The sequence below is a fragment of the Balaenoptera borealis genome (assembly GCF_965194805.1).
Source record: "Balaenoptera borealis genome assembly, chromosome: 13".
In the NCBI taxonomy this organism is placed as follows: Eukaryota; Metazoa; Chordata; class Mammalia; order Artiodactyla; family Balaenopteridae; genus Balaenoptera; species Balaenoptera borealis.
This window is the reverse complement of record NC_138870.1, coordinates 85,847,897-85,874,693: the sequence shown is the minus strand read 5'-3', so window position 1 is coordinate 85,874,693 and position 26,797 is coordinate 85,847,897. Positions and strand designations below refer to the sequence as shown.

The 26,797-nt window shown below is 37.0% G+C and overlaps 1 protein-coding gene across 1 annotated transcript in view; it reads right to left on the bottom strand.

The window, feature by feature from the left end:
* The window catches only part of UTP20 (UTP20 small subunit processome component), a 93,174-nt gene that overhangs the window by 35,145 nt on the left and 31,232 nt on the right, over positions 1-26,797 (bottom strand). Inside the window, exons 22-31 of the mRNA XM_082349691.1 lie at positions 20,846-21,031; positions 17,354-17,444; positions 16,188-16,273; positions 15,484-15,609; positions 11,548-11,714; positions 9,666-9,874; positions 5,091-5,234; positions 4,414-4,493; positions 1,335-1,552; positions 675-819 (exon numbers count right to left, since the gene is read on the bottom strand). Of these exons, the coding sequence (XP_082205817.1) occupies positions 675-819; positions 1,335-1,552; positions 4,414-4,493; positions 5,091-5,234; positions 9,666-9,874; positions 11,548-11,714; positions 15,484-15,609; positions 16,188-16,273; positions 17,354-17,444; positions 20,846-21,031 (1,452 nt within the window). The remainder of the gene's footprint in view (positions 1-674; positions 820-1,334; positions 1,553-4,413; positions 4,494-5,090; positions 5,235-9,665; positions 9,875-11,547; positions 11,715-15,483; positions 15,610-16,187; positions 16,274-17,353; positions 17,445-20,845; positions 21,032-26,797) is intronic.

Here is a 26,797-nt window from a genome sequence, read left to right as displayed (position 1 = left end):
TTTCCCGTTCTGCAAAACTTAGAAATACACTAGTATAAATAAAACATTTAAAAAGAAGTTCCTGGAAGATTCTAATATATCATTTTTTATTGTTGCTGAAAGTAACAGAAAAAATAAACTTTCAACAACTAAGTCCTGTAACAATTTAGATTTTAAGATAGAATCATTTTGTGCACTCAGATTTACTAACCAGGCACTTTATAGAAATCACAATCATATATTACCAGGTCTAGTAGTATGTAGAGAATCTTTAAAGAGAATCTTTAAAAACGCTTGCAAGATCTTCTTGACTCTTAAAAGAACAAACAGCAACCTGCTCTTTTAAATTATTTTTATCAATCACACTTAAAAAAAAATCACAACTATGTGATCTCACATAACTCAAAATTTTAATTGAACAAAATATGTAAAGGCTAATAAACAAGCAAATCTATTAGTCTACCTTAGAATTTTGAAAAGTCTGTAATCTTTTATAATTAAATAAAGGCAGATGTCATAAAAGGTTTATTTCAGCAGAGAAAGAGAATTCTGCATTAACTTAAAAATGGAGGGCATTTAAAATACTGAAAACTTTTTTAGCTTATTACCTTGTTAAATGAAAAACCAAGCATAACTAAAAAAAATTATAACTACAGGTGGTAATGTTATCTTTTAAGGACCAATGTATCACTTACTTTGAAAGAATGCCCAGTTCCTTACTGACTTGTGCTCTATTCTTCTTCTTTTTCACCTTTTCTGCACTTATTGTGGTTTTGCTGAGATATTGGAGAATTGCAGGTACATGAGGTAGAATTAATTGTCCTCCTATTGTGATAGACTCTGAAATAGTGATAAATGTACTGATTTTAATTAACTACGCTCTTAAAAGATAACTGTGCAATATCTTCCTAATGACAGAAAAGGAAAGCACTCAATTACCATGAAAATTTAATACATTTCAACTCTAAATATTAAATAACTTTCTTCTTAGTCAAAACATCTATATCATTAGCTAAATTAAAATTTTATATGAGACCCTTGAGGATTTAAACCATTTTTGGTAGTAGTAAGAGAATTGTTAGGATAATATGGTAAGAATTCAGAGACATGACAGTGGAAATCATCTGATAATGTCCTGAAGGATAGTTGAGCTTTCTGGAGCGTAAATAATCCGAATTTCTACCTAATGCAAAGAAAATTCAGCTTATAAAAATTGGTATTAATTCCTAGAGAAAAGAAACTCTTTTAATAGCATAAGTTATAAAAAGAGTCAGATTCTATCAACTTTTCCATTCTGAGGGCACAAATGATACCTCAGAAGTATAAGAATCGTTTGCTCTGTACAGCTTACATACCATCTGCACTTTCTGTATATACACATCCTGTCACCGGTAAGCTCAAAACTGTTTCTGTGGGTTCAAAATCTGGAAGGCTAAGAAGGTCATCAGCTATTTCCATCACAATACAAGCTGTGGCTTCAGAGAGGTTCTTTGCTGAGAGAATCGCAAAAACATTGGTCAGGATATCACATTCCGGGTGCCCAGGTTTCTGTTTAGCCAGGAAAGGGAAATACCTGCAAGAAAAAACACTAAAATAGTCATCTTCCTTTTCAATACGTTTATTTCTAAAAACATGTTCCATATGAATTTTCATAGAGTTTAATGAATATATATGTGTATGTGTGCATATGAATGTTAATAAGATTACTCAGAAGGGAAATTACTTTAAAATCTAAAATTTGATGGATAATAATTCTAGGCACCATACAAACATATTATCTACGCACTTTATGTATATTTCTCATTTAATCCTCACAATATCTCTATGTTAAGGTGGTATCCTTATCTCCACATTACAGATGAAGAAATTGAGAATTGTCTAAAGCCAATGAGCTAATAAGTCGTACGGCTGAGCTGTGAACCGCAGTCTAAGCCCTAGTTCTAAAAGGAATGTATTAAAGACAGGCTATTTTTCAATTATAAGCCTTCTAGAATATGAATGTTTATATGGTCACATAAAAACCATGTACTACAACATGAAAATTAGGAGTACAGACCACAGACCAAACAAACATTTGCTGAATTAGGATATGCAACATTCAGATTAGGATCATTTGTCAAGGGAGGGAGATGAATCCATCCCCAGTAATGAAAGACTCACACGAACGATACCCAAAAAGGTAGAGAACACAAAAGCTTTCCAGCCACGGGCAAACTAGCAATTGTTTTGCAGCCAGAGATGCAATCCTAACAATCAGTAGGAAGGCCAAACTGAAAAAATTCAAATAGTTTGGCTTTACCAATTCAACATCACTGGGAAAAGAGCTCAAGCACTTTAACATACTTAGTCCTGACAGACTGAAAGAAAAGTTCTAAGGGGTTATACTCATACATCTTTGTCCAACAGATACTGGGGATAGTATGCGCAGGCACCAAGCAAGATACTTCACATATTATATCTCCATTGTCAACGAGAGAGAAATTGTAGAAGAGAATGAGGTGGCATCCAATGATGTGGACCTATACTTAAGGACCCAACTAATATATAAACCAAGTCACTACTGTAAAGTCTTCTTGGATGAAAGTCCTTCATGGCTTATTTGTATAACAATGACACAACTATAAAACATTTCTCAAGTATGCCTATGAAGTGCTGTTTATAAATGTCCAATGAAAAAACAAGATATGAAATTGCTTTCTCAAATTGGGAAATAAATGAAAAGAGCCCTTATGACAGTAAAAATAAAACAGGCTTTCCTGAGGAAGACAATGGCAAGGTATTGTTTTTGAAGACTAATGACACGGGGAAATGTTCATGACATAATTTACATGAAAAAAACAAAATCAAAAGCTAGCTATATGGTATGCTCCCAATTCTGTAAAAACTGATGCCAAGATTTTAACATCATTGAATCAATAATAAACACATTTTCTTTTATTCTATCTTTCATTCTTCAAAATAGATCAGGGCAAACTTAAGTCTGTTTCCATCACTGAGATAAACAAAATAGGTTTCCCACATTCCCACTTTACTGAAAGTTCCCACATTCTTCAGTAAATATGCATTTGGTCTGGAACACAGCATCTCTGAACCATCAGTCGATGAAGGTTCTGTAAATGGCTCATAATGTCCACAAAAGGATATTGACTTGTGACCATGAGCGCTGTATGCATATTTAGATGGAATTTTACAAAGAATAGAAGACAATGACCTAGAAAATCCAGAAAGCTTGTGAAATTTTTAAGTGGGAACCGGGAAAAAGACAGAATGCAAATTACAAATCAGCTTTTATTTTTAAGCAAACATGCAAAATTGTAATATTTGGGTGATGATATAACTACCTAGTGTGTTTCACATCTGTTTTTCCCTTTGCCAGGTCAAATCAAACTGTTGATACAATCACTACACATTGGAAGAACAGCCATATCAATCCCAATACTACTAATTTTCTTCTTTTTAAAAAAATTTATTTAGTTTTGGCTACGCTGGGTCTTTGTCGCTGTGCGCGGGCTTTCATTAGTTGCGGAGTGGGGGCCACTCTTCGTTGTGGTGCGTGGGCTTCTCACTGCGGTGGCTTCTCTTGTTGAGGAGCACGGGCTCTAGGTGCGCGGGCTTCAGCAGTTGTGGCTCGCGGGCCCTAGAGTGCAGGCTCAGTAGTTGTGGCGCATGGGCCCAGTTGCTCTGCGGCATATGGGATCTTCCCGGACCAGAGATCGAACCCGTGTCCCCTGCTTTCGCAGGTGGATTCTTAACCACTGCACCACCAGGGAAGCCCCCCAATACTACTGATTTTCAATTTTCAATTTTTTTTTTTTTGGCCATGCCACGCAGCTTGAGGGATCTTAGTTCCCCAACCAGGGATGGAACCCGGGCCTGCTGTAGTGGAAGCACAGAGTCCTAACCACTGGACCACCAGGGAAATCCCTAATTTTCAAGTTTTAATGAAATTGTAAAAACAGCAAAAAATGTGTAAGTCTTGATATAATATACACTCTACAATTTTAATTTATATTAAATTGCAAAATGTTGTTTTACCTATTTTTTCCTTTTTTTATTGTTGTAAGTAATTCAAACACTCCGAAGATATATCATGAAAAGTCTCCCTTCCCCATTCCAGCTCACCAAACCTCCACATGCTATGGTGATATTGTTTCTCATGTAGCCTTGATCCATTTTCTATTTCATTTTGTATTTATACACACATACATACACATATAAAAGCATTTTTCCTGGAACACACTACACCTATTATTCAGCAACTTGTATTTTTCTTCTAACTATGTATTTTGAGATTCAACTGCCTTATTCCTTTTAACTGCACTGAAAGTAGGTCACTGTGTGGAAAGAGCATAAATTACATTATTAGTTCCCTTGACCAGTTAGTCTAAAACACTGCCCTTTTTAAAGGCAAAAAAAAAAAAAAAAAGATTATACCTTGCATTTCTGCACCAGATACTAATTAGTTTCAGCAGAGGAGTAGGAGAATACTGACTCTCAGATCCAAGCCTGCTGATCTAGGACACAAAATAAAAACAGAATACAAAATAAGAACATACACAGAATTGTAGAAAAAAACCAAACAACTAAAAAGCAGAACAAGAACAGAAATCACACCAGAGGATAAAAGAGCCAAGAGATAAACATTTAAAGGACAAACTGAGTAGTGAGAAATCTTTCCTAAAATCAAGTCTCTCCTACAGTCTTAGCTATAACTACACCAGTTATCAACACCAAGTGGGGACAACCAGAGATATCAAACAAGGAACTAAGTAACAAAAACCCCTGTGTATTTTCCCGCATGCTTGTCAAAACCCAGAGGCATACTATGTGAGGTGCTACAGAAGTTAGGTTACATTTGCTTAAGAGACAACAGTCATATTCAAATTAGCCTTAAGTATAAACGCTATGGTATTGGAGAAACTAGCTCTGGAGCTTTAGTTGGTAGTGGAGGCAAAGAAAAGTGTTCTAAAACTTGCAGAAGCAAAGAAAGGCTTGATGTGAAAGAGAAGACTCGGATTAGCATTCGTGGCTGGGTGCAGACTGTGCTGGTGAAGCAGTATTAAAGGAAAAAGCAGAAGGTATCCAGGCAGAACACAGAAATCAAGCTTTACCTGGGGCCAAACTGCACCATGAAATACAGCATCAATTTCTTCTGTTCTGAACTGATAGGACTCCCAATCCAAAAAGATATCAGTTACCATTTTGATTCCAAGACGTCTTAAATTTTTCAGTGGGTTAATAAACCTCAGCTGTATCTGTAAAATAAAGATCTTCTATTAAAAAGATACCGCTTTTATTCTTGACTCCTCAGGGAGGCACTCCTGCTCAGGTGGTGAAGAATCAAGCTGGGATCCTGTTATGAAGCTCTGATCCACATGGACGCGCCAACTGAGTAAGTCATATTGCTTTTCTTATTGAACAAGAGGGGAAAGCATACTTAAAAAACCCAAGTGGTGAGATGTGTTCTATTATCAGGCCCAGTAAAATCACACTAAGTGTCCTCAGGCAAAAACAAAATCTCAGTGGGAACAGCTGTTTTGTATTCTATGTTGTTTTACTTTTCTGAAACTGTACATTTTAAATTCAAGAGAATATGAACAAGGATGCCATTACTTTGCTATGCAAAAGTCTGAGGAATCATGATAGTTCACATACCCATCAAGTTTCTACCATTCACTTTTAGCTAATTATCTCATTATACGAGTTACAAAGAGAGATGACTGGCAAGCATAAGAAGGTGACACAATTACAAGTCATTCTGTTCTGCTTCAATTCTATTGGCAATATTTTCATTATCTGCTAGATTATGTTTGGTGAAAAATAAAAACTATTACTGATATTTGAAAAAGCATGGTATCATGATCCCCCAGAGGAGTAAGAAACTAACCTTGGCAAACATGACACCAAATCAGACCCCTCCCTTTCCCCTATTCCCATCCAATCAAGTAGGATCTGCATGTACTCTTCTCTTTTGTAATCAGCTGCCCAGACTTCTAATTGTTGAGTAAACTGGAGGAAAATCCTGAAAATGAGCAACTGCAGACTTTAATTCCTAGAGGAACAGTCCATATGACTGAGTTTATGGACATTTATGATTACTTCATTGCTTAAATGTACAAAAACAAAACAAAAACAAACACAAAAAACCAAACCCAAACCAAAAGGACCCTCAAGAACCCTCAAGACACCTATTTCAGTGTCAGTCAATGCCCTGGAGGATCTGAAAGATACAAAAAAGTAAATGTGTAACTTAGCTCAAACACACAAATGTAGAACTTTAACTCACTTGAGCATATTACCGTGCAATAATTCATTACAGAACCTCAAAGGATTCCTTGGACTTGTCCAAGAATTAAAAATAAAATAAAAAAAAAGAACAGAACAGAAAAGAAAGCTCCTACGTGTCTGGAAGGCTAGCACCTCACTGTCTAATGAACTGTGAAATTGCATAAATGATCCTTTGAGTTACTGATTGTTGACTCAGGAGAAAGGCTGCATTCCTGAGTAACATCTTCTAAGTTAACCAGAAAGTCAGAGGACTTACAGAGGGTTTATACAACCTGTAACGTTTCATGACTTCACACAGCCACGTATAGATAGTCACTATCCCTCACTATAAGGTAAAAACTAAAATTCTCACACAATTCTCCCTATGGCCCTGAAGCTCTCTTGTAACAGACAAAAAAACTTCTAAGACCCCTTTTCAGCTTCCACTCCTGGCCCTACACAGCCTCTTTCCACCAAGCAAAGTGATATTTTTGAAACATCAAACTGACCTTATCATTCCCTTGCTTTCAAACCTCTCAGAGGTTTCCGAGTACACTTCAGAGTAAATCCAGCTCCTCGTCATAGCTTACGAGGCTCTACCCACCTCTTGACCTCATCTTACATATCCTGCTCCTTGTGCTCTAGCCACCTCAGCCTTCTGTCTCTTCTCAGGATGTGTCAAGAATGTTCCACCTCAGGACTCTGTACCACTAGTCATTTTCTCTGCCTGAAATGTTCTTCCAGTGGCTGGGGAGGTGTAAGCTCAAATATCACCTCTTTAGAGATGGCCCTGAACACCCTAGTAAAAGCAGCACCCATCCACCTCCAGATGGGTCACTTCCTACCACATTCCCTCATTTTATTTTAAATTCTTTACATCTTCATGTCTTTCCCTAACATGCTCATGCTTTCCTCTACTTTTGTGAATGTACGGAGTGTATTTCTAACAGCTGTTTTAATGTCCTTGTCTGATTCTATCACCTGTGTCATTTCTGGGTCTGCTTCTATCCATTGGTTTTTCTCTTCATTATGGGCAAAATCTTCCTCTTTCTTTGCATGCCTGGTAATATCTGACTGGATGTCACTGTGAATTCTAGTTTCATTTAAATCATCTAAAAGTTTCTGAACAGGGATGCAGTTAATTTATTAGGAAAAGGTTTGATCTTCTTAAGCTTTGTTAGGTGGTGTCATAGCAGCCTTTATGCTTGGGCTAATCTGGCTCCACTACTGAGGCAATCCCCTTCCAAGGACTCTCCCTGATGCCCCAGGTCTCATGAGGTTTCTGCTCTGGCTGTTGGGAACACAAGCTGTTCCCAGCCCTGTGTTAGTCAGAGGACTGTTCTGCCTTCTCCTTTTGCGTGGTTTTACTGCTTCTAGTCAAGATGGAGTGACAGGGACCAGATTTTATCCTCGCCTCTCAAGACACTAAAAAGCTGAACAGAATATATGAAACAACGATTTCTGGACACGGGACAGCAGGCAACAGAGGACAGTAATCCCTGAGAGAGGGGAAACAGATGAGACGAGTCCTACACATTCCCCGGCTTCCTGCCTGTGGAGTTTCAGGCCTTGGTGTGGGAAGGAAGAGCCCAGGGAGAATCCAACAATCTTCTTAAAATGAGGAGACAGTTGTGCGACTTGGGGAGGCCAAGGTGGCTAGAAGTCACAGGGCAGAGTACTGGAGAAGAGACAGCGACACAGAGAAGGATTTTAAGAGATCTGCAGAGGAGCCTCCTGAGTTTATTTTCCTCTTAGAACTTACCATCTGGCATTATTCTGATTATTTTTGTATTTATCTATAATCTTCTCCCCAAGATACGGAGTCCTTACCATCTCGTTCTCCACCTACAACAATGCCTGGCAGATAGTAGGTGTGAAATAAGTATTTACTATATAATTAAGTGGACAGGAACTTTTGTTTGCTGCTTCACCCCAATGCTTAGTACAGTGCCTGACAAACAGTAGGGGTTCAATTAACATTTGTTGAAGGAATGAATGAAAGAATGATGAAAATAAAATAGTGCCTACCAAAATGGAAGGTATATTCTAAATCTGTAGATCTTGTTAACCAGAGAATATTATTTCATTACTAAAGCAGATTTATATCCATGCATAGCCTGAAAAAGCAGTGTAAAACTTTGGCTGTCAATTTTTAGTTATGACTGTATTTGAGAGGCAGTTCATCAGGCATATCCCTAAAACAAATGAAATGAATTTTAGCCAAATTAAAACTGTGCCTATTTGTCATGAATTGAGAATCGACGGCAGACATCTGAGTCTGGGTTTTCACTTCAAGTCCCATTTTCTCCAAGAAGCCTTCAGTCAGTTCATAAAAACATTAAGTTTTCCTAAACTCCAATGAGTATACTTATATCCACATACGTGTTTCAACAAAACATAAATATATTGTCTTGAATATAATTCAGAAAACATTTCCTAAGCACCAACTCACGAAGCCTCCTGGCAGTTAGCTAGCTGACTTGTCTTGCCCGATCTTGCTACTTACCTTTATTTAAAACATTGCACTTACAATAGGCAAGCATTTACCTTTAAAAGAGGTCTGGGAAACTCTGTCTCAAAATAACAAGGACAGTGCTAACAGTATTCTATTCATTCTCCAACCACTTTGAATTAAATGAGAGTTAGAAGATGTCCTACACTTTTAGGTTCCTGAAATTAAGATCTAAGAAATATCAGCTCAACTACCTCGGACTTTGTTCTGAGACGTATACAGAACTAACTCCCTCCCTACCATTTCACCTCCTTTTTAAATAGACGTTTGCTATAATCTGCATTTTCTAGCTATTCATAAATATTTACAACAGTGAAGATTCCCATTATAGGGAAGGCCATTTTAAAGAGATGCTTGGGCTTCCCTGATGGTGCAGTGGTTAAGGATCCGCCTGCCAATGCAGGGGACATGGGTTCGGGCCCTGGTCTGGGAAGATCCCACATGTCGCAGAACTAAGCCTGTGCACCACAACTACTGAGCCTGCACTCTAGAGCTCGTGAGCCACAACTACTGAGCCTGTACTCTAGAGCCCACGAGTCACAACTACTGAGCCCACACGCCGCAACTACTGAAGCCTGCGCATCTAGAGCCCGTGCTCCGCAACAAGAGAAACCACTGCAATGAGAAGCCCACGCACTGCAATGAAGAGTAGCCCCCTCTCGCCGCAACTGGAGAAAGCCTGCGTGCAGCAATGAGGACCCAATGCAGCCAAAAATAAATAAATAAATAAATAAAATTTAAAAAAAGAAAGAAAGAAAAATACTTAAAAAATAAATAAATAAAGAGATACTTTACATAAGAAAGAATTAACCTAGAAGGATGTTAGATATTCAGGCCCCAACCAATTTCCCAAGTAAGACACAGACTTTTACCCGAGAAGAAAGCGTGTAAAGTGAATCTCTCTCACCTTTTCTCGTTGATCAAGGATGTGGGATACAGTTGCGGTCATGCAGAGCAGTATCTGCAAAATCTTTGGTAAGTATGCACTGATCAGATGACTAATGTTCTTTAATACTATCTCAAGGCTATTTAAGATACCGTGCTGACGACCCAAAGGGAGAACTTTAGACAAATCCAAATCGTCTACTGCTTGAATGACAGCAGAATGGCATTCTCCTAGTGAAACAGAGAGAAGCAGAGATAGCATGTGAAGGGAAATATTAGTTTGTTACTATTTATAATTATAGCTTCCTTTCACTTTCCCTCAATAATACAGCATTTTCTACTGTTATAATGATTTACAGATGATAATGTACTTCACTTGTATTTTTTCTCCTTTTGATTCTTACCCAACATTCAATGAGCTAGATGTGGTAGCTTTTACTACTATCATTTTATAGATAAGGAAACTGGGTAGTAAAGGAAAGTAAGAAACTTGTGACAGAACTAAGCCTCTAAGCCCAATTCTCACCCTATTTATACTATTCCTCAAAACCTAAGGAATTCCATTTTATTCCATCTATCAACTTTCCACACATTTTCTCCCTCTCAACTTTCATGGACTCTGCTATCTTCAGCAGTTTCAAGGAAAATGTCTTGTTACATTATAAGCTCCTTTAAGGCTGAGAATCAAGTGTTTTATTTCTCTTGCAGCCCCTGATAAATAAATAAAACAATGGTCCTTTATAAACAGGTACCATACTGATTGCATAATTTACTTAAAAGACTTGAATTGTTATTGCTTGAGCTTTACTTCAAACCAACTGGTATGAGATCATGAGCTTACTGATTCATACACCAAAACAGTCTATCCATAAGGGTATCATTAATAGCTACCCTCTTAACAATAGAGGTTATTACACTGAACAAAAACTCTTCTATTCATTACAGCCAACTTCCTTCACAGGACTATATTATACTGAATGAAAACCTTTTAACAGCTATATCTATTATCCTCTTCCCTCCCCCACCCCCCAAGGGGGAAAAAAAAAAAGCAACACATTACCCTATAAATAAATATCTATGTTTGCCCAAAACAAAGCAATTTTAAGACTGGAGCAGAGGTACTGTAGTCGGGAAGATCTGTGTACAATTACCAGGTTCACCATGGGCAAAACACTTACCTCTCTAAGCCTCAGTTTCCTTATGTATAAAATGGGGACTATCAAGTACTGAAACCTAATGTGGCTGTTTTAACAGTCAACTGAGTTGTACGTAAAGGGCCTGTCATAATGTCTGGCATGAAGTAGGAACTCAGTAAATGTTAGCCATTATTATTACTATTAATTACTAACATTGCATACTGGAGAACATACCACAGAGCAACACAGCTCACTGTATACACTTACTAATCCACTTTGTTTAGACCATGAGGTTGAGAGCAGAGATTATAAACACTAATTTTTCTATATTCAACGGAGTGTCTGGGGTGCAGGAGGTATTCAACAAATCATTACGTAATAGATGAATGATTCAGTGAATGAATACGTGCCAAGACAATTAAGATTAATTTTGCAGCATGCTTTAAGTTTCTAAGGAGAAACTTATTCATCATATACGGATAAGTATCATTTTTCAAATGGCCTAAATGTACAATAACAACAAAAAATACACATTTTCTAATCAGGGGCTTATTAGCACAGGGGTGACGATAATCCCCAGGATCATCTGTTAGCTCCACCTAATTCAATCAAAGTTTAAAATAAACTGCATGTCAGCAAAGAGACCACCTTCGAGATTAGGAAGAGTGACCCCCTTAGAAAGATGCCCAAGAGCGTGGGAAACAGCCTGAGACAGCAGAGGTCTGAGCAGACAACGTGCATGCAGAGCGGCAGCTAGTTGATAGCTACCATTCTTGAAGTGCTTCACGGGCTCAAATAGCAGGTCTAAGAATATCTGGATCTCTTCAGGCTGGGTCCCAGCGAGGAACCTCAGAATGATGGACATGCGGGTGCCAGAAGCAGATTTCCCCTGAGTTTTACTCCCAGTCTTATTCTTCATTCGGCCATACAAAATTCTAAAAAGTCCAAAGAATGTTATTTGTTTGCACATTCATCCTAAAACATTATTTATCTGCACATTAACCCTAAAACACAGTTGTTTCATTTTCCTAAAAGGCTAGACTAGTAACTCAACAGATTTAAATGGATACATTCTAAAACAAGGAAGGATGAAAATAAAAATTAGATATTTAATATGGAAATTTTAAAACAACAACAACAAACACAAGGCTAAGGGAAGCAGGAAGAAGGAAATAACAAAGACAATGGCCAGAAGGTGGTTCTTTGGAAGAGAAAAAAAGCAATAAAATAGGCAAGCCAGAGGTAAGTCTAATCAAGGAAAAATGAAAACAAGAATATATAGATTAAAAGGAAGTAAAATAAGAGCATAACTATAAGTAAAATAAGAAAACTGGAAAGATTTCAATTAAATGGGTAATTTTCTGGAAAAAACACACATATAAATAAGCAAAAGGAACTTAAGAAACCCTGAATAAATGAGTAAACTTGGAGCTCACATAGTTTTACAGATGAATTTTTAAAACTTTCAAGGAAAAACAATCCCCGTGATATAGTTTCACAGCAGAGAGAAAGAAGGAAACAGTCCTTTTTCATTTATGAAGGTGGTATAGTTGTGATATCAAGATGGATTAAGGAAGAGAAATAAACTACATACCAATATTGCCTAAAAACAAAAAACACAACATTTCTAGCAAATCAAAACCACAATGAGGTATCACCTCACACCTGTCAGAATGGCTATCATCAAAGAGTCTACAAATAATGAAATCTGGAGAGGGTGTAGAGAAAAGGGAACCTTCCTACACTGTTGGTAGGAATGTAGATTGGTGCAGCCACTATGGAGAACAGTATGGAGGTTCCTTAAAAACTAAAAATAGAGCTAACTTATGATCCAGCAATCCTACTCCTGGGCATATATCCGGAGAAAACTCTAATTTTTCTGAAAAGACACATGCACCCCAATGTTGATAGCAGCACTATTTACAGTAGCCAAGGCATGGAAGCAACCTAAGTGTCCAGAGACAGATGACTGGTTTAAGAAGATGTGGTGTGTGTGTGTGTGTGTATATATAAACATATATATATATATATATATATAGTGTGTGTGTGTGTGTATATATACACACACACATATATATATATATATATGTGTGTGTGTGTGTGTGTGTGTATATATATATACACACACACACACACACACACACACACATATATATATATATATTACTCAGCCATAAAAAAGAATGAAATAATGCCACGGGCAGCAACATGGATGGACCTAGAGATTATCATACCAAGTGAAGTTAAGTCAGAAAAAGACAAATATTATATGATATCACTTGTATGTGGAATCTAAAAAATAATACAAATGAATCTACATACAAAACAAACAGACTCACAGGCATAGAAAACAAACTTATGATTACCAAAGGGGAAAGGGAAGGGGAGGGGGATAAATTAGGAGTGTGGTATTAACAGATACAAACTACTATACATAAAATAGATAAGCAACAAGGATTTACTGTATAGCACAGGAAACTATATAACTGAATCACTTTGCTGTCCATCTGAAACTAACACAATATTATAAATACTTCAGTAATAATAAATAAATAAATAACTGGGGGAAAAAACCCCATGACATTTCTGAAAACAGTACGCAGTGCTGCATTAAAACGATATTAAAGCTGAATAAGGATTATCCCAGGAATGCAAGAAAGAATCATTAGTAAAAATCTATTAGATTAATACAGATTAATAGCTCATAGAAAAAAGTTAATATGATCATTTTAATACATGGTTAATAGTCATTCTAATAAAATTCAACATCCATTTAGCAGAAATACTAAATAACATAGTAATAAAAGCTACTTTCTTAGCATGATAAAACTACTGACTTAACATTCAAATTTTAAAGACAATGGTTTTCAAACTCTTCAATATTAGGATCCCTTTTCAATCTTAAAAATTATTGAAGAGCTTTTGTATATGTGAGTTTTATCTATTGATATTTATCATAGCACAGGTTAAAACAAGTTAGCAAAAGTGACATTTCTAATAAAAATTAGTTACATATTCCAAACCCGTCCCTCCAAAATTAGTGAGACTAGAGGCATTGTTTTACTTTTTTTTTTTCCTTCAAATTTCTTTATTGCCTGGCTTATTAGAAGATAAATGAATTCTCATATCTGCTTCCGCATTCAATCTGTTGCAATATATTGTGGTTGAAGAAAATCCAGCCTTACACAGATATGTAGTTGGAGAAGGGAAAAATGTTTTATAAACTTTCAGATAATTCTTTTCCGATAACTGTGGATATTCCACTTTGATACTACACCAAACCTCAACAGGGAGCAGTTTCTTAAAGGCTGGTTGCAAGGTGGAATCTGAAACCGTATCAGTGAACTTTGTGAACTCTGTTACATTAAAATCCATCTGTCTATCTTGTACTTTGAACAGATCTTTACCCATGAATGATCCTGTAACATGCATCAGTTACTTGGAAAACATGAAAAAAATTCCATGGGAACAAGTGAGCAGCAGAAGTGTCTTATGCATACCTCCCACTTTTGCATATAGAATAATAAAAAGACAAGTACTCAAGGCTCAAGATTTATCTAAGGGCATTGAATGAAACCAGCTTTTTATTTTATTTTTTTAAAACTCCAGGTCTGTGGCAATGAAGAATGGCTAGCACAGCTGGGAGCCACTGTCCTGATTCCTGCTAAGGCACCCAGAGTTTTACGCGTCATTGCTTTTGCCTAGTGAGCACAAATGTTAGCACAATGGAAAAGGTAATGTCTTAGTAGTATTATGAAAAAAGTTTTAACCTCCTGGACCTCCTGAGAACATCTCTGGGACAGCCCCCACCAAGAAGGAGCAGACCACACTTTAGGAACGACTGCTCTAGAAACATCACTGTTAAAGCCAGTAGCAAGACAAGGATAACCACAACCACTACTACCACAGTTAATTCTTCTGGCTCTGTAAGGAATTCGTAAATTAAAAAACAGAAAAAGAGGGATTTATATCATAAAAGAGAACACAAAATTCATTTGACCGCTATTTAGTAAGAGCCATGGAGTTTGCCTTCTAGCAGGGGAGATACACAATAAGAAAAGAGGCTATGCTGGATGACTAAGTATTGTGAAGAAAGGTTGTGGAATGGGCTCTGAGTGGGGTGGTAAATGGAAGAGATGTCGTGAGAGAGGTGGGTCTGGCCTATGTCATACCAGGCCCTTAAAGGCGTAGTAAGGATTCCCTTTGCTACTCTCAGTAAAATGGGATCTCAAAGGGTTTTGAAACAGGGGACTAACAACCTGACCGATGACTGTTATTCACTATTATTTTTTGACCCAGAAGATCCAATGAAAACTATGAAAACTAGTAATAAAGTTTTGTAACGTGGATGGTTAAATAACACAAATCAATAATTTTTATATCTCATAATTAGTTACATACCAAACGAATGAATTATTTATACTATTTCTCAGTAGCAAACCTTAGAGAAATATTGGATTTAATTTTAACAGTATTATTAAAATAACACCATGGCAAGATCCTTCCTCATGTTAGGGACAAAATATTTAAAATAAGTCTCTATAACAATTTGACTTCCCCAAAAGACCAATTTTAAAAGTAAATAATTAAATAAAATTCAAAATGAAATATTCCATTACAATTGCTGAAAGAATCATAATACGATACTCACAATTGTTTTTGTGATGAACTTTTAAAAAATCAATTTTGAAAGTGTATAAATACCTCATCAGAATGGGAAACAGATCTGCTCGGTGGGCTGCTTTCACTACTGTATTATCTTCAGAAATGCTAAAATGCACTATCTCTTCCTTAAAGCTTCTGTCTTCAAGCAATCTTTGTAAGTTTTCCCTTTAAAAATAGAATTCAGCACAAATCATCACTTAATCAATAATCCTTTTTTAAAAAATATAATTAATAGAGTACTATACATATATAAATGAAATAGGCATTAAGAATAGTTTATGCTGTAGTTGACATCCATAAAGGAAAGTCTTTACACAAATACCTTCCAAAATGGCAAGTTTTCAAATTTTAAAAGGTAAAAGGGATTATAAGGAGTTAGTCAATAATTCAGCTGTTTAAAAAAGCATAATATGAAAGCTTTCTTCAGCTCTTACAGTGTGATTATGATGACTCCCTAAGTAACCACCAAGATTTTATGACATTGTATAAGCAAGAAGAAATGATATAACCCCCTCAACACATACTTTTCAATTAATATACTCTCTCCTACCTTATTATCTATGGAGAAGCACTCTTAACAAATATACTTCCAGTTTTCATTTCTTACCTGAAAATAGCATTATGATCACCTTAGAAAAGAGGGAAATTTCCTAGGCCTTTATAAAATTACTTTATAAGAAGATGTCTGGTAGAAAGATTAAAAATCAGCCCCCCAAATATCTCTTTAGCTTCAAATAACTTACCTGTAAGGGAGGATATGTGGATGTTTATATGTCATTATGCAATCCAGTGTTATTTTTTGCACCATTTGATCTTGGTGTAGCAACAACTAGGAATGATATTTTATAGAATAAATTAATGAAGTCAGATATACACATACCATGGGATCATAATTTACTTGTACTAATTTGCTCAACTAAAATTCTTAGAATCTAAATTCTTAGACGTGGGTTAAGGATGATTCCTGATAATAGCTTTACATTTTCCTGGAGGTAAAGGAAGATGAACAGAATATATGCAAAGAAAAAAACAGAAACACAACTCTGACACCTGCCTCCCACATGCAAGATTCTCAGGTCTATCTGTCTTTTGGCCAAGGCCAATTCCCTACATGAATCTAGGTTTACACCAACTGGGCTGGTCCTGTGATGAGACAGAGCTCTTCTAATACCGTGAAGGTAACAGCAGTCAGGAAGATGCCAGGAAAGAAGACCTGGCTCTGAAGCCTCTCTGATCAGTCAGTTCAGAATTTTGTTTCCTGTGGACAACTGAGAGTTTTGAGCTCTGGCTCTATAAACAAGTTATATCTGAATTACGGGCAAAACAAGGACAAATTCTGATGAAATAATATGTTTCATTTAAAAAACATCCAAATGAAAAGAGAAAATCTCGTTTCCCCAGATGGTTTAGAATGACATCCAATGCTTACTCTGCTTCTGACGTTAATTTTTTTCTGCAACGTTTTTTGGAATTCAAGGTCATATATTGTGATTTCCATGGACTATTATTCTATCTTTTTTCACTCAGTCGAAAAGATCCTGAAACCCTGGCGCTCCATAAGGCTAACTTGCCTAGCAGTGAAAAGTAGCAGCTCTCTCGGCACAAACCCTCGCTCCCTTCTAAAAACGAATTCTCACGAGACAACTAACGCTTTGTTATACTCACTGTTAATACAGCCGATCAATGTTTAGTCACCCCAAATTTCTTTAAAAATCCGCTAAATTAGTACTGTCTAAAACTGTTTCTCAAGATACAGAAAATATCGGTTAATTAAAAAAAAAATTAGACTTAAAGTGTAGATATGGGCCCTATTTCAACAATTATTGAAAACCTACAAGTTATTTTGGCAAAGAAAAAGGGAGAGAAAAGTTCACAAGTAACTGTAGTGGCAAGAATTTATTTTACTTACCTGAAGATACAGCTCATATAATTTGGATTCCAGATATAAGGCTCGTGGATTCGAAAACTTAGAGAAAACTTGCAAATGAGCAATTAACTGCCTAAAAAACAAACAAAAAAACCCCGAGAAAAACAGAAAAAACAGACATTATTTTCTTGAGATGATAGTACCCACTAATTTTAGTCTCTGACAGGTACTCTGAACACCTTGACTATAGTTTCACTGTGAATTACACAGACAAGTTTTAATTATTTGCATTTAGGAAATCATTCTCCAGGAATTCCAAATCTCAGGCAGGTCCTCCCCTGAAATCTAGGCTCCCCACCCCAGAAAATCATTCAGGATGTCCTCAGAATGGTTTAAATTAAACCAAATGTAGAAAGAAAGTAATCAAAATGGTAATACATTCCAAAATTGAACACAGATAATTCTTGGAATGATTCCTTATCTAGTTCCTATGCAGTAGACAGCAAAGTGGAAAAATATACACTTCCTCACTTTTATATAACATAAAAACTGATGTCAGGCAACAGAGGTCCAAGTTTGGGTAACTGTGGCTCTTGCTTACCAAGAAGGAGGAAGAAAGAGCAATGTTCTGTGGTAAAAGTTAAATCTGAAGATGGGGTTGCCTCAAACAAACCACATCATCTACCAGGACAGAATGAGAAGAGCGCTTCTCCTGCATTTACATGCTCAACTTTCTAATCCATAGACTCTACAAGGCTTTAAAAATACTTGAGAAAAAACTGTTTTCTCTCTGTGTATAATTTATAAGAGGTATTAGAACTTAAAAAAAAAACCTGAATGAATAAATTATTAAGATTTGGAGAGATTTCATTTGCCTATCTCAAAAACATAAGCAGGGAGAAGCGAAGAGAGGTGGAAACCAAGCTGCATGTGTGGTTCTGCCATTCTGAGCTGTTGACTTCGGGGAAAGTCACTGAATGTCTCAGAGTCTCAGGTTCCTCATCTTGACAAAGACAAGACCTCCCAGATTTTCTGCGAGGACTGAATGAAAGACCACAAGTTGTGGTGCTTCAGCTCCCAAGGGTTTAGCAAACAATGCATTTCTCTGTTTTAGGCAAAAGAAAGCAAAACTGTGAAAGCCCTACTAGTTAATATAGAGAAAAATGGCTGGAAATTATGACCTCTTTAAGATATTGTAGAGAAATAGGGGTAAGGGAAGCACTATTATTTATATTTAGCTTAAATGCCTGTGATGATTAGTCTTATGTGTCAACCTAAGTTACAGTACCCAGTTATGTGACAAAACACTAATCCAGGTGTTGCAATGAAAATATTTTGTACATGTTGTTAACATCTACAACGAGTGGACTTTAAAGAAAGGAGATTACCCTCAATAATGTGGATGGGCCTCCTCCAATCAATTGAAAGCTGTAAGAGCAAAAACTGATGTTTCTTAGAAAAGGAATTCTGCCGTAAGAATGTCACACAGAAATCCTGCCCTACGAACTTCACATTCAAGACTACAAGCATCAAATCCTGCCTGAGTTTCCAACCTGCTATCTGCCCAACAAATTCTGGACTTGCTGGCTCCTATAATCACGTGAGCCAATTCCTTAAAACAAATCTCTCCACACATACCCCCTCCCCATATGTATCTCCATTCTACTGGTTCTGTTTCTCTGGAAAGCTCTGACTGATACAATGTCTCTGTAATTACTTATCACTGAGCCTTTGCAGTTTTACAAATAAATTGTTAAAATCTTCTGTTGAAACATACACTCCTTCCCTCAACATTTATTATTTTTTATGTGCCATGTAGCCTTCAGGAGACAAAGAGAACAGGAGCTAATTTTCACGTTCTCATTAAATACTTGCCAGTGAGGAAGGTGCCCCATGGATTATAAAATTGGGCTATGAATATACTGAGATGGCCCCAAGAGTGTGATTATCCATTTACTTACATTTTCAATGACAGGGAATGCTAGCAACATTCTAGGTTTGGCTACAGGGGCCAGGAAAATTAATTGAGACATGGAACTTATCTTTAAAGAGTTTTTAATTTACATGGATGATTTATGAGAGAATTAGTACCCAAGGCAAGGAGCAGCACCTGATTACAGGTATGAAGAGCTGTTATCAAAGTCTGAAGGTGGGTAAGATAACTTCTAGTTTAAAAGCCAGGAAGCGCTTCAGTGAAGAAGTAGAATGAGAACTGTGCCTTGAAGTATGACTAGAATTTCACTTGGCAGCGATGAGGCAAGGGGACTGCAGAAAGAAGGACATAGCAAAGGTCCAGGGGTGGGAATGGAAGAGGTATGAATGCATGAAGAGCTTACTCGTTTATTCAACAAATAAACACAAGGACAAACCTTTGGATAGCTGTTATGCTGAAGGATACAAAGACGAAAACAGCAATCTCTGTCTTAGAGGAAGTAGTAGGGGATAGAATGCTCAGAGTTGTGAGAAGGTAGGAGCAGAGAAGGAACTATGGTTCCATGAAGCTTAGCCATGATCTTAGTATATAAACTCCTGTGCTTTATACACTATTTCCATTAGCTGGCAAGCCCTTCTGTGCTTGGCAAACTTTTGTCTTTCAGCTTCAAAGGTGATAGAATTAAGTCACCTTTGTGATAGAATTAAGTCATTTGTGATAGAATTAAGTCATTTTTTTTTTACTGTGCTCCTGTAACTCCTTTAAAAATACTTCCGTTAAAATATTTCACCAGGCATTAGACTGAGCTTCTAGCTCTGCAGAAGCTAGGTACCATTCATCTCTGTTGCCCAGCACTTGGCAAAAGGACCTCGATACAGTTCTTGAATGATGAGCTAACAAATGGCTCATGGGAAAGACTCAACAAATGTACGTATCAGATTGAGATGTAAAGTGTTAAAATAACACAGCAGCGCCAATCTGGTGGATCTCTGACACCCCAATTCAGACAATATTCAAGTAAGCTGGAGTACCTTCTGAAAGCAGAGTCACTTCTTTTTTCTAACGTTTCTAACAATTTAGGTAAATGAATAATCCAGAGAGTTAGAAAGAGAATGTAACAGCATGGAAAAAAAGAAAGCCAAAAGTAATCAGGAAAAGAAGTCAAAAGGCAAAGTTAAGAGTGCTGATGTGCTTATTTATAAGGGAGAAGATGTTCCATTCTGTGTTGCCCCAGCACACAAACATAATGTCACGATGCTATGAAAGTGAACAACAAAGGTCAAGGGCATTTAACTGCTCCAGGCCCCAGTGCTCTCATCTATAAAAAGGCGCTACAATCAGATGACTCCAAAGTCCCCAAACTCTAACATTCTGTGGCTAAACAAGAAAAAATAAATAATAAGCAAGCGAAGAAAAAACTCAGAACACTGGCAGTTTTCTTCAGGTTGTAAAAGAAAATCTCAGGAAGATTCAGCACTTTGGAAAATAATTATCTGAGTAATTCATCTTGTCCCAGACTATTTCACAGGAGGTCACAAGAGGTCTCTTCCCACTCCTCCTGGATCCGTGGATCTGTAATCTTTCAGCAACGCTGAACTTACTTGGCCGCAGCTCTTCTTGTCTTTTTCTTTTGTGAGGGTTCATCTTGGGGTGCCAGCTCTTCCCCCAACTCTTCATCCTCTCCGGCAACAGGTTCCTCTTCTATTTCCTCTGCCCCCAGCCCTCTGCCTTTTCTTCGCAGATCCTGGGTTGGTGCAACTTGCAGATCTGCTGGGTAATACTCATTGCTACAGTGGAAAGAGAGTGATATGAAACAGATGAAGCTAAATATCCTAAATGTTTATGACAGATGTATGTCCCCAGTTCACAGACTCACACACAGAAGAGACATCAGAGGCACCTTAGTCAAGCATCTTCTTCACCATTTAAACTCAGACCCTCTTAAGTACCTAATTTGACAAGTCAATCACTAACTGCACAAGACAGCCACTTCATTGTTACAGTGTTGAAAATATCTGAAATGTCTACTTTGGACTAAGCTGATATCAGCCTCCCTGTCTCTGGAACCACAACTTGGGGAGGAGGGCATAGGGGTAGATTATATTAAAGTATAGTATTCAGTCCTCCAGGTATGACCTGGTAAGACAGGTGGGACTATCAATTCATTGCTTTTGAGAGAAGTCACAACATGACACAGACTCAGACTAAATGTCCAGGTAATGAAAATCAGTAAGGCTTTATGTTTTGGCTCCTCTAAACTAAGCTTGTGCAGATGGTATTCACATTTGTTCTTACTGAATTCCATCCTTTTAATTTTGGTCCATTGTTGTAGGTAACTAATGTTATCTTAAAGGCTATCATTCAGTGCTTTAGTTTTGTGTCACTTTGGTTCATTCATCCAACAATTATTACTTTGTTGTCTGTTTTGTGCATGACACTGGGCTATAGGTATAAGGAAACTGATCAGATAGACTTTAAAGTCCTCACTCAAAAATATACTGATAGGGACTTTCCTGGTGGCACAGTGGTTAAGAATCCGCCTGCCAATGCAGGGGACACGGGTTCGAACCCTGGTCCGGGAAGATCCCACATGCCGCGGAGCAACTAAGCCCGTGCGCCACAACTACTGAGCCTGCACTCTAGAGCTCGTGAGCCACAACTACTGAGCGGTCGTGCTACAACTACTGAAGCCCGCATGCCTAGAGCCCATGCTCCACAACGAGAAGCCACCGCAATGAGAAGCCTGTGCACCACAACAAAGAGCCCCTGCTCACCACAACTAAAGCCCGTGTGCAGCAACGAAGACCCAACGCAGCCAAAAATAAATAAATTAATTAATTAAAAAATACACTGATACAATACATATTTGAGGATAGCATCCTACCAGCACACCTGGAAGAAATACACTATAGGTTAATACACAACACTATACCTAGAGGGCTGAGACACTACCATACTCAATGCTGTACTCTTAGCTAGCAGGATCTTACCCTTAATAAATAAAAAATAAATGAATGAATGAAATGAGCAAAGTTATCCTTTACAAACTGCACCATTATCCATTTAAAAACGTGTGTACTATACTCTCAGCCCTCAATTAACCACATGACATATTAACCTTTACCTCCATGCACAGCATGTTCACTCATTCACTTATTACATAATTCATACAAAGCACTTATAAGAGTGTCTAACACACAGCAAGTACTCATTAAATGCCACCTATCATTGAGATACTATTGCTATTGTTAGTCATTCATTTCTGCTTCTGGTTTGGTTCTTCTCAGAGAATGTTTACAAGGGATTCACAATTAGTCCTAATATCAAATTATTTGAAACATATTTAGAAGTATAAATTTATAACCCCCCAAATTAAAAGCCCATAATATATTTCAAAGTCAGAATTAAAGGTGACCTTTGGGTTTTTCATTAGTTTGGATCATTTACAAAAGTATTAGTTCTAAGTAATCAGTGCCAATTAATCTTCAATATTTTTAAAAAATTGTATCTTTTCAGTCTTTAAGTTTTCTTAAACTCAGAGACTCACTTCCTGTTACAGGCTCCTCTCTCCATCCCCACCTCACAGCACCTTGTGCTAGTAGAGGAAGGTCTTTACAGTAGGTTAAGGAGATATTTATATATTTTGGAGATTAATCCTTTGTCCGTTGATTCGTTTGCAAATATTTTCTCCCATTCTAAGGGTTGTCTTTTCGTATTGTTTATGGTTTCCTTTGCTGTGTAAAAGCTTTGAAGTTTCATTAGGTCCCATTTGTTTATTTTTGCTTTATTTCCATTACTCTAGGAGGTGGATCAAAAAAGATCTTGCTGTGATTTATGTCATAGAGTGTTCTTCCTATGTTTTCTTCTAAGAGTTTTATAGTGTCTGGTCTTACATTTAGGTCTCTAATCCATTTTGAGTTTATTTTTGTGTATGGTGTTAGGGAGTGTTCTAATTTCATTCTTTTACATGTAGCTGTCCAGTTTTCCCGGGACCGCTCATTGAAGATGAAGACACTGTCTTTTCTCCATTGTATATCCTTGCCTCCTTTGTCATAGGTTAGTTGACCATAGGTGTGTGGGTTTACCTCTGGGCTTTCTATCTTGTTCCACTGATCTATGTTTCTGTTTTTGTGCCATTATCATATTGTCTTGATTACTGTAGCTTTGTAGTATAGTCTTAAGTCAGGGAGTCTGATTCCTCCAGCTCCGTTTTTTTCCCTCAGGACTGCTTTGGCTATTCAGGGTCTTTTGTGTCTCCATACAAATTTTAAGATTTTTTTCTTCTAGTTCCATAAAAAATGCCATTGGTAATTTGATAGAGATTGCATTGAATCTGCAGATTGCTTTGGGTAGTATAGTCATTTTCACAATATTGATTCTTCCAATCCAAGAACATGGTATCTCTCTCCATCTGTTGGTATCATCTTTAATTTCTTTCATCAGTGTCTTATACTTTTCTGCATACAGGTCCTTTGTCTCCCTAGGTAGGTTTATTCCTAGGTATTTTATTCTTTTTGTTGCAATGGTAAATGGGAGTGTTTCCTTAATTTCTCTTTCAGATTTTTCATCATTAGTGTATAGGAACGAAAGAGATTTCTGTGCATTAATTTTGTATCCTGAAACTTTACCAAATTCATTGATTAGCTCCAGTAGTTTTCTGGTGGCATCTTTAGGTTTCTCTATGTATAGTATCATGCCATCTGCAAACAGTGACAGCTTTACTTCTTCTTTTCCAATTTGTATTCCTTTTATTTCTTTTTCTTCTCTGATTGCCGAGGCTAGGACTTCCAAAACTATGTTGAATAATAGCGGTGAGAGTGGACATCCTTGTCTTGTTCCTGATCTTAGAGGAAATGCTTTCAGTTTTTCACCATTGAGAATGTTTGCTGTGGGTTTGTCATATATGGCCTTTATTATGTTGAGGTAGGTTCCCTCTATGCCCACTTTCTGGAGAGTTTTTATCATAAATGGGTGTTGAATTTTGTCAAAAGCTTTTTCTGCATCTATTGAGATGATCATATGGTTTTTATTCTTCAATTTGTTAATATGGTGTATCACATTGATTGATTTGCGTATACTAAAGAATCCTTGCATCCCTGGGATAAATCCCACTTGATCATGGTGTATGATCCTTTTAATATGTTGTTGGATTCTGTTTGCTAGTATCTTGTTGAGGATTTTTGCATCTATGTTCATCAGTGATATTGGTCTGTAATTTCCTTTTTTTGTAGTATCTTTGTCTGGTTTTGGTATCAGGGTGATGGTGGCCTCATAGAATGAGTTTGGGAGTGTTCCTTCCTCTGCAATTTTTTGGAAGAGTTTGAGAAGGATGGGTGTTAGCTCTTCTCTAAATGTTTGATAGAATTCACCTGTGAAGCCATCTGGTCCTGGACTTTTCTTTGTTGGAAGATTTTTAATCACAGTTTCAATTTCATTACTTGTGATTGGTCTGTTCATATTTTCTATTTCTTCCTGGTTCAGTCTTGGAAGGTTATACCTTTCTAAGAATTTGTCCATTTCTTCCAGGTTGTCCATTTTACTGGCATAGAGTTGCTTGTAGTAGTCTCTTAGGATGCTTTGTATTTCTGTGGTGTCTGTTGTAACTTCTCCTTTTTCATGTCTAATTTTATTGAGTCCTCTCCCTCTTTTTCTTGATGAGTCTGGCTAATGGTTTATCAATTTTGTTTATCTTCTCAAAGAACCAGCTTTTAGTTTTATTGATCTTTGCTATTGTTTTCTTTGTTTCTATTTCATTTATTTCTGCTCTGATCTTTATGATTTCTTTCCTTCTGCTAACTTTGGGTTTTGTTTGTTCTTCTTTCTCTAGTTCCTTTAGGTGTAAGGTTAGATTGTTTATTTGAGAGTTTTCTTGTTCCTTGAGGTAGGCTTGTATAGCTATAAACTTCCCTCTTAGAACTGCTTTTGCTGCAACCCATAGGTTTTGGATTGTTGTGTTTTCATTGTCATTTGTCTTTAGGTATTTTTTGATTTCCTCTTTGATTTCTTCAGTGATCTCTTGGTTATTCAGTAACGTAGTGTTTAGCCTCCATGCGTTTGTGTTTTTTACGTTTTTTCCCCTGTAATTCATTTCTAATGTCATAGCGTTGTGGTCAGAAAAGATGCTTGATGTGGTTTCAATTTTCTTAAATTTACTGAGGCTTGATGTGTGACCCCAGATGTGATCTATCCTGGAGAATGTTCCATGCGCACTTCAGAAGAAAGTGTAATCTGCTGTTTTTGGATGGAATGTCCTATAAATATCAATTAAATCTATCTGGTGTATTGTGTCATTTAAACCTTCTGTTTCCTTATTTATTTTCATTTTGGATGATCTGTCCACTGGTGTAAGTGAGGTGTTAAAGTCCCCCACTATTATTTTGTTACTGTCGATTTCCTCTTTTACAGCTGTTAGCAGTTGCCTTATGTATTGCGGTGCTCCTATGTTGGGTGCATATATAATTGTTATATCTTCTTCTTGGATTGATCCCTTGATCATTATGTAGTGTCCTTCCTTGTCTCTTGTAACATTCTTTATTTTAAGGTCTATTTTATCTGATATGAGTATTGCTACTCCAGCTTTCTTTTGATTTCCATTTGCATGGAATATCTTTTTCCATCCCCTCACTTTCAGTCTGTATGTATCCCTAGGTCAGAAGTGGGTCTGTTGTAGACAGCATATATATGGGTCTTGTTTTTGTATCCATTCAGCAAGCCTGTGTCTTTTGGTTGGAGCATTTAATCCATTCATGTTTAAGGTAATTATCGATATGTATGTTCCTATGACCATTTTCTTAATTGTTTTGGGTTTCTTTTTGTAGGTCCTTTTCTTCTCTTGTGTTTCCCACCTAAAGAAGTTCCTTTAGCATTTGTTGTAGAGCTGGTTTGGTGGTGCTGAATTCTCTTAGCTTTTGCTTGTCTGTAAAGCTTTTGATTTCTCCATCAAATCTGAATGAGATCTTTGCCGGGTAGAGTAATCTTGGCTGTAGGTTCTTCCCTTTCATCACTTTAAGTATATCATGCCACTCCCTTCTGGCCTGTAGAGTTTCTGCTGAGAAATCAGTTGTTAACCTTATGGGAGTTCCCTTGTATGTTATTTGTTGTTTTCCCCTTGATGCTTTCAATAATTTTTCTTTGTCTCTAATTTTTGCCAATTTGATTACTATGCGTCTCGGTGTGTTTCTCCTTGTGTCTATCCTGTATGGGACTCACTGAGCTTCCTGGACTTGGGTGGCTATTTCCTTTCCCATGTTAGGGAAGTTTTTGACTATAATCTCTTCAGATATTTTCTTGGGTCCTTTCTCTCTCTCTTCTCCTTCTGGGACCCCTATAATGCGAATGTTGTTGCGTTTAATGTTGTCTCAGAGGTCTCTTAGGCTGTGTTCATTTCTTTTCATTCTTTTTTCTTTATTCTGTTCTGCAGCAGTGAATTCCACCCTTCTGTCTTCCAGGTCACTTATCTGTTCTTCTGCCTCAGTTATTCTGCTATTGATTCCTTCTAATGTAGTTTTCATTTCAGTTATTTCAGTTATTCAGTATTGCTCATCTCTGTTTGT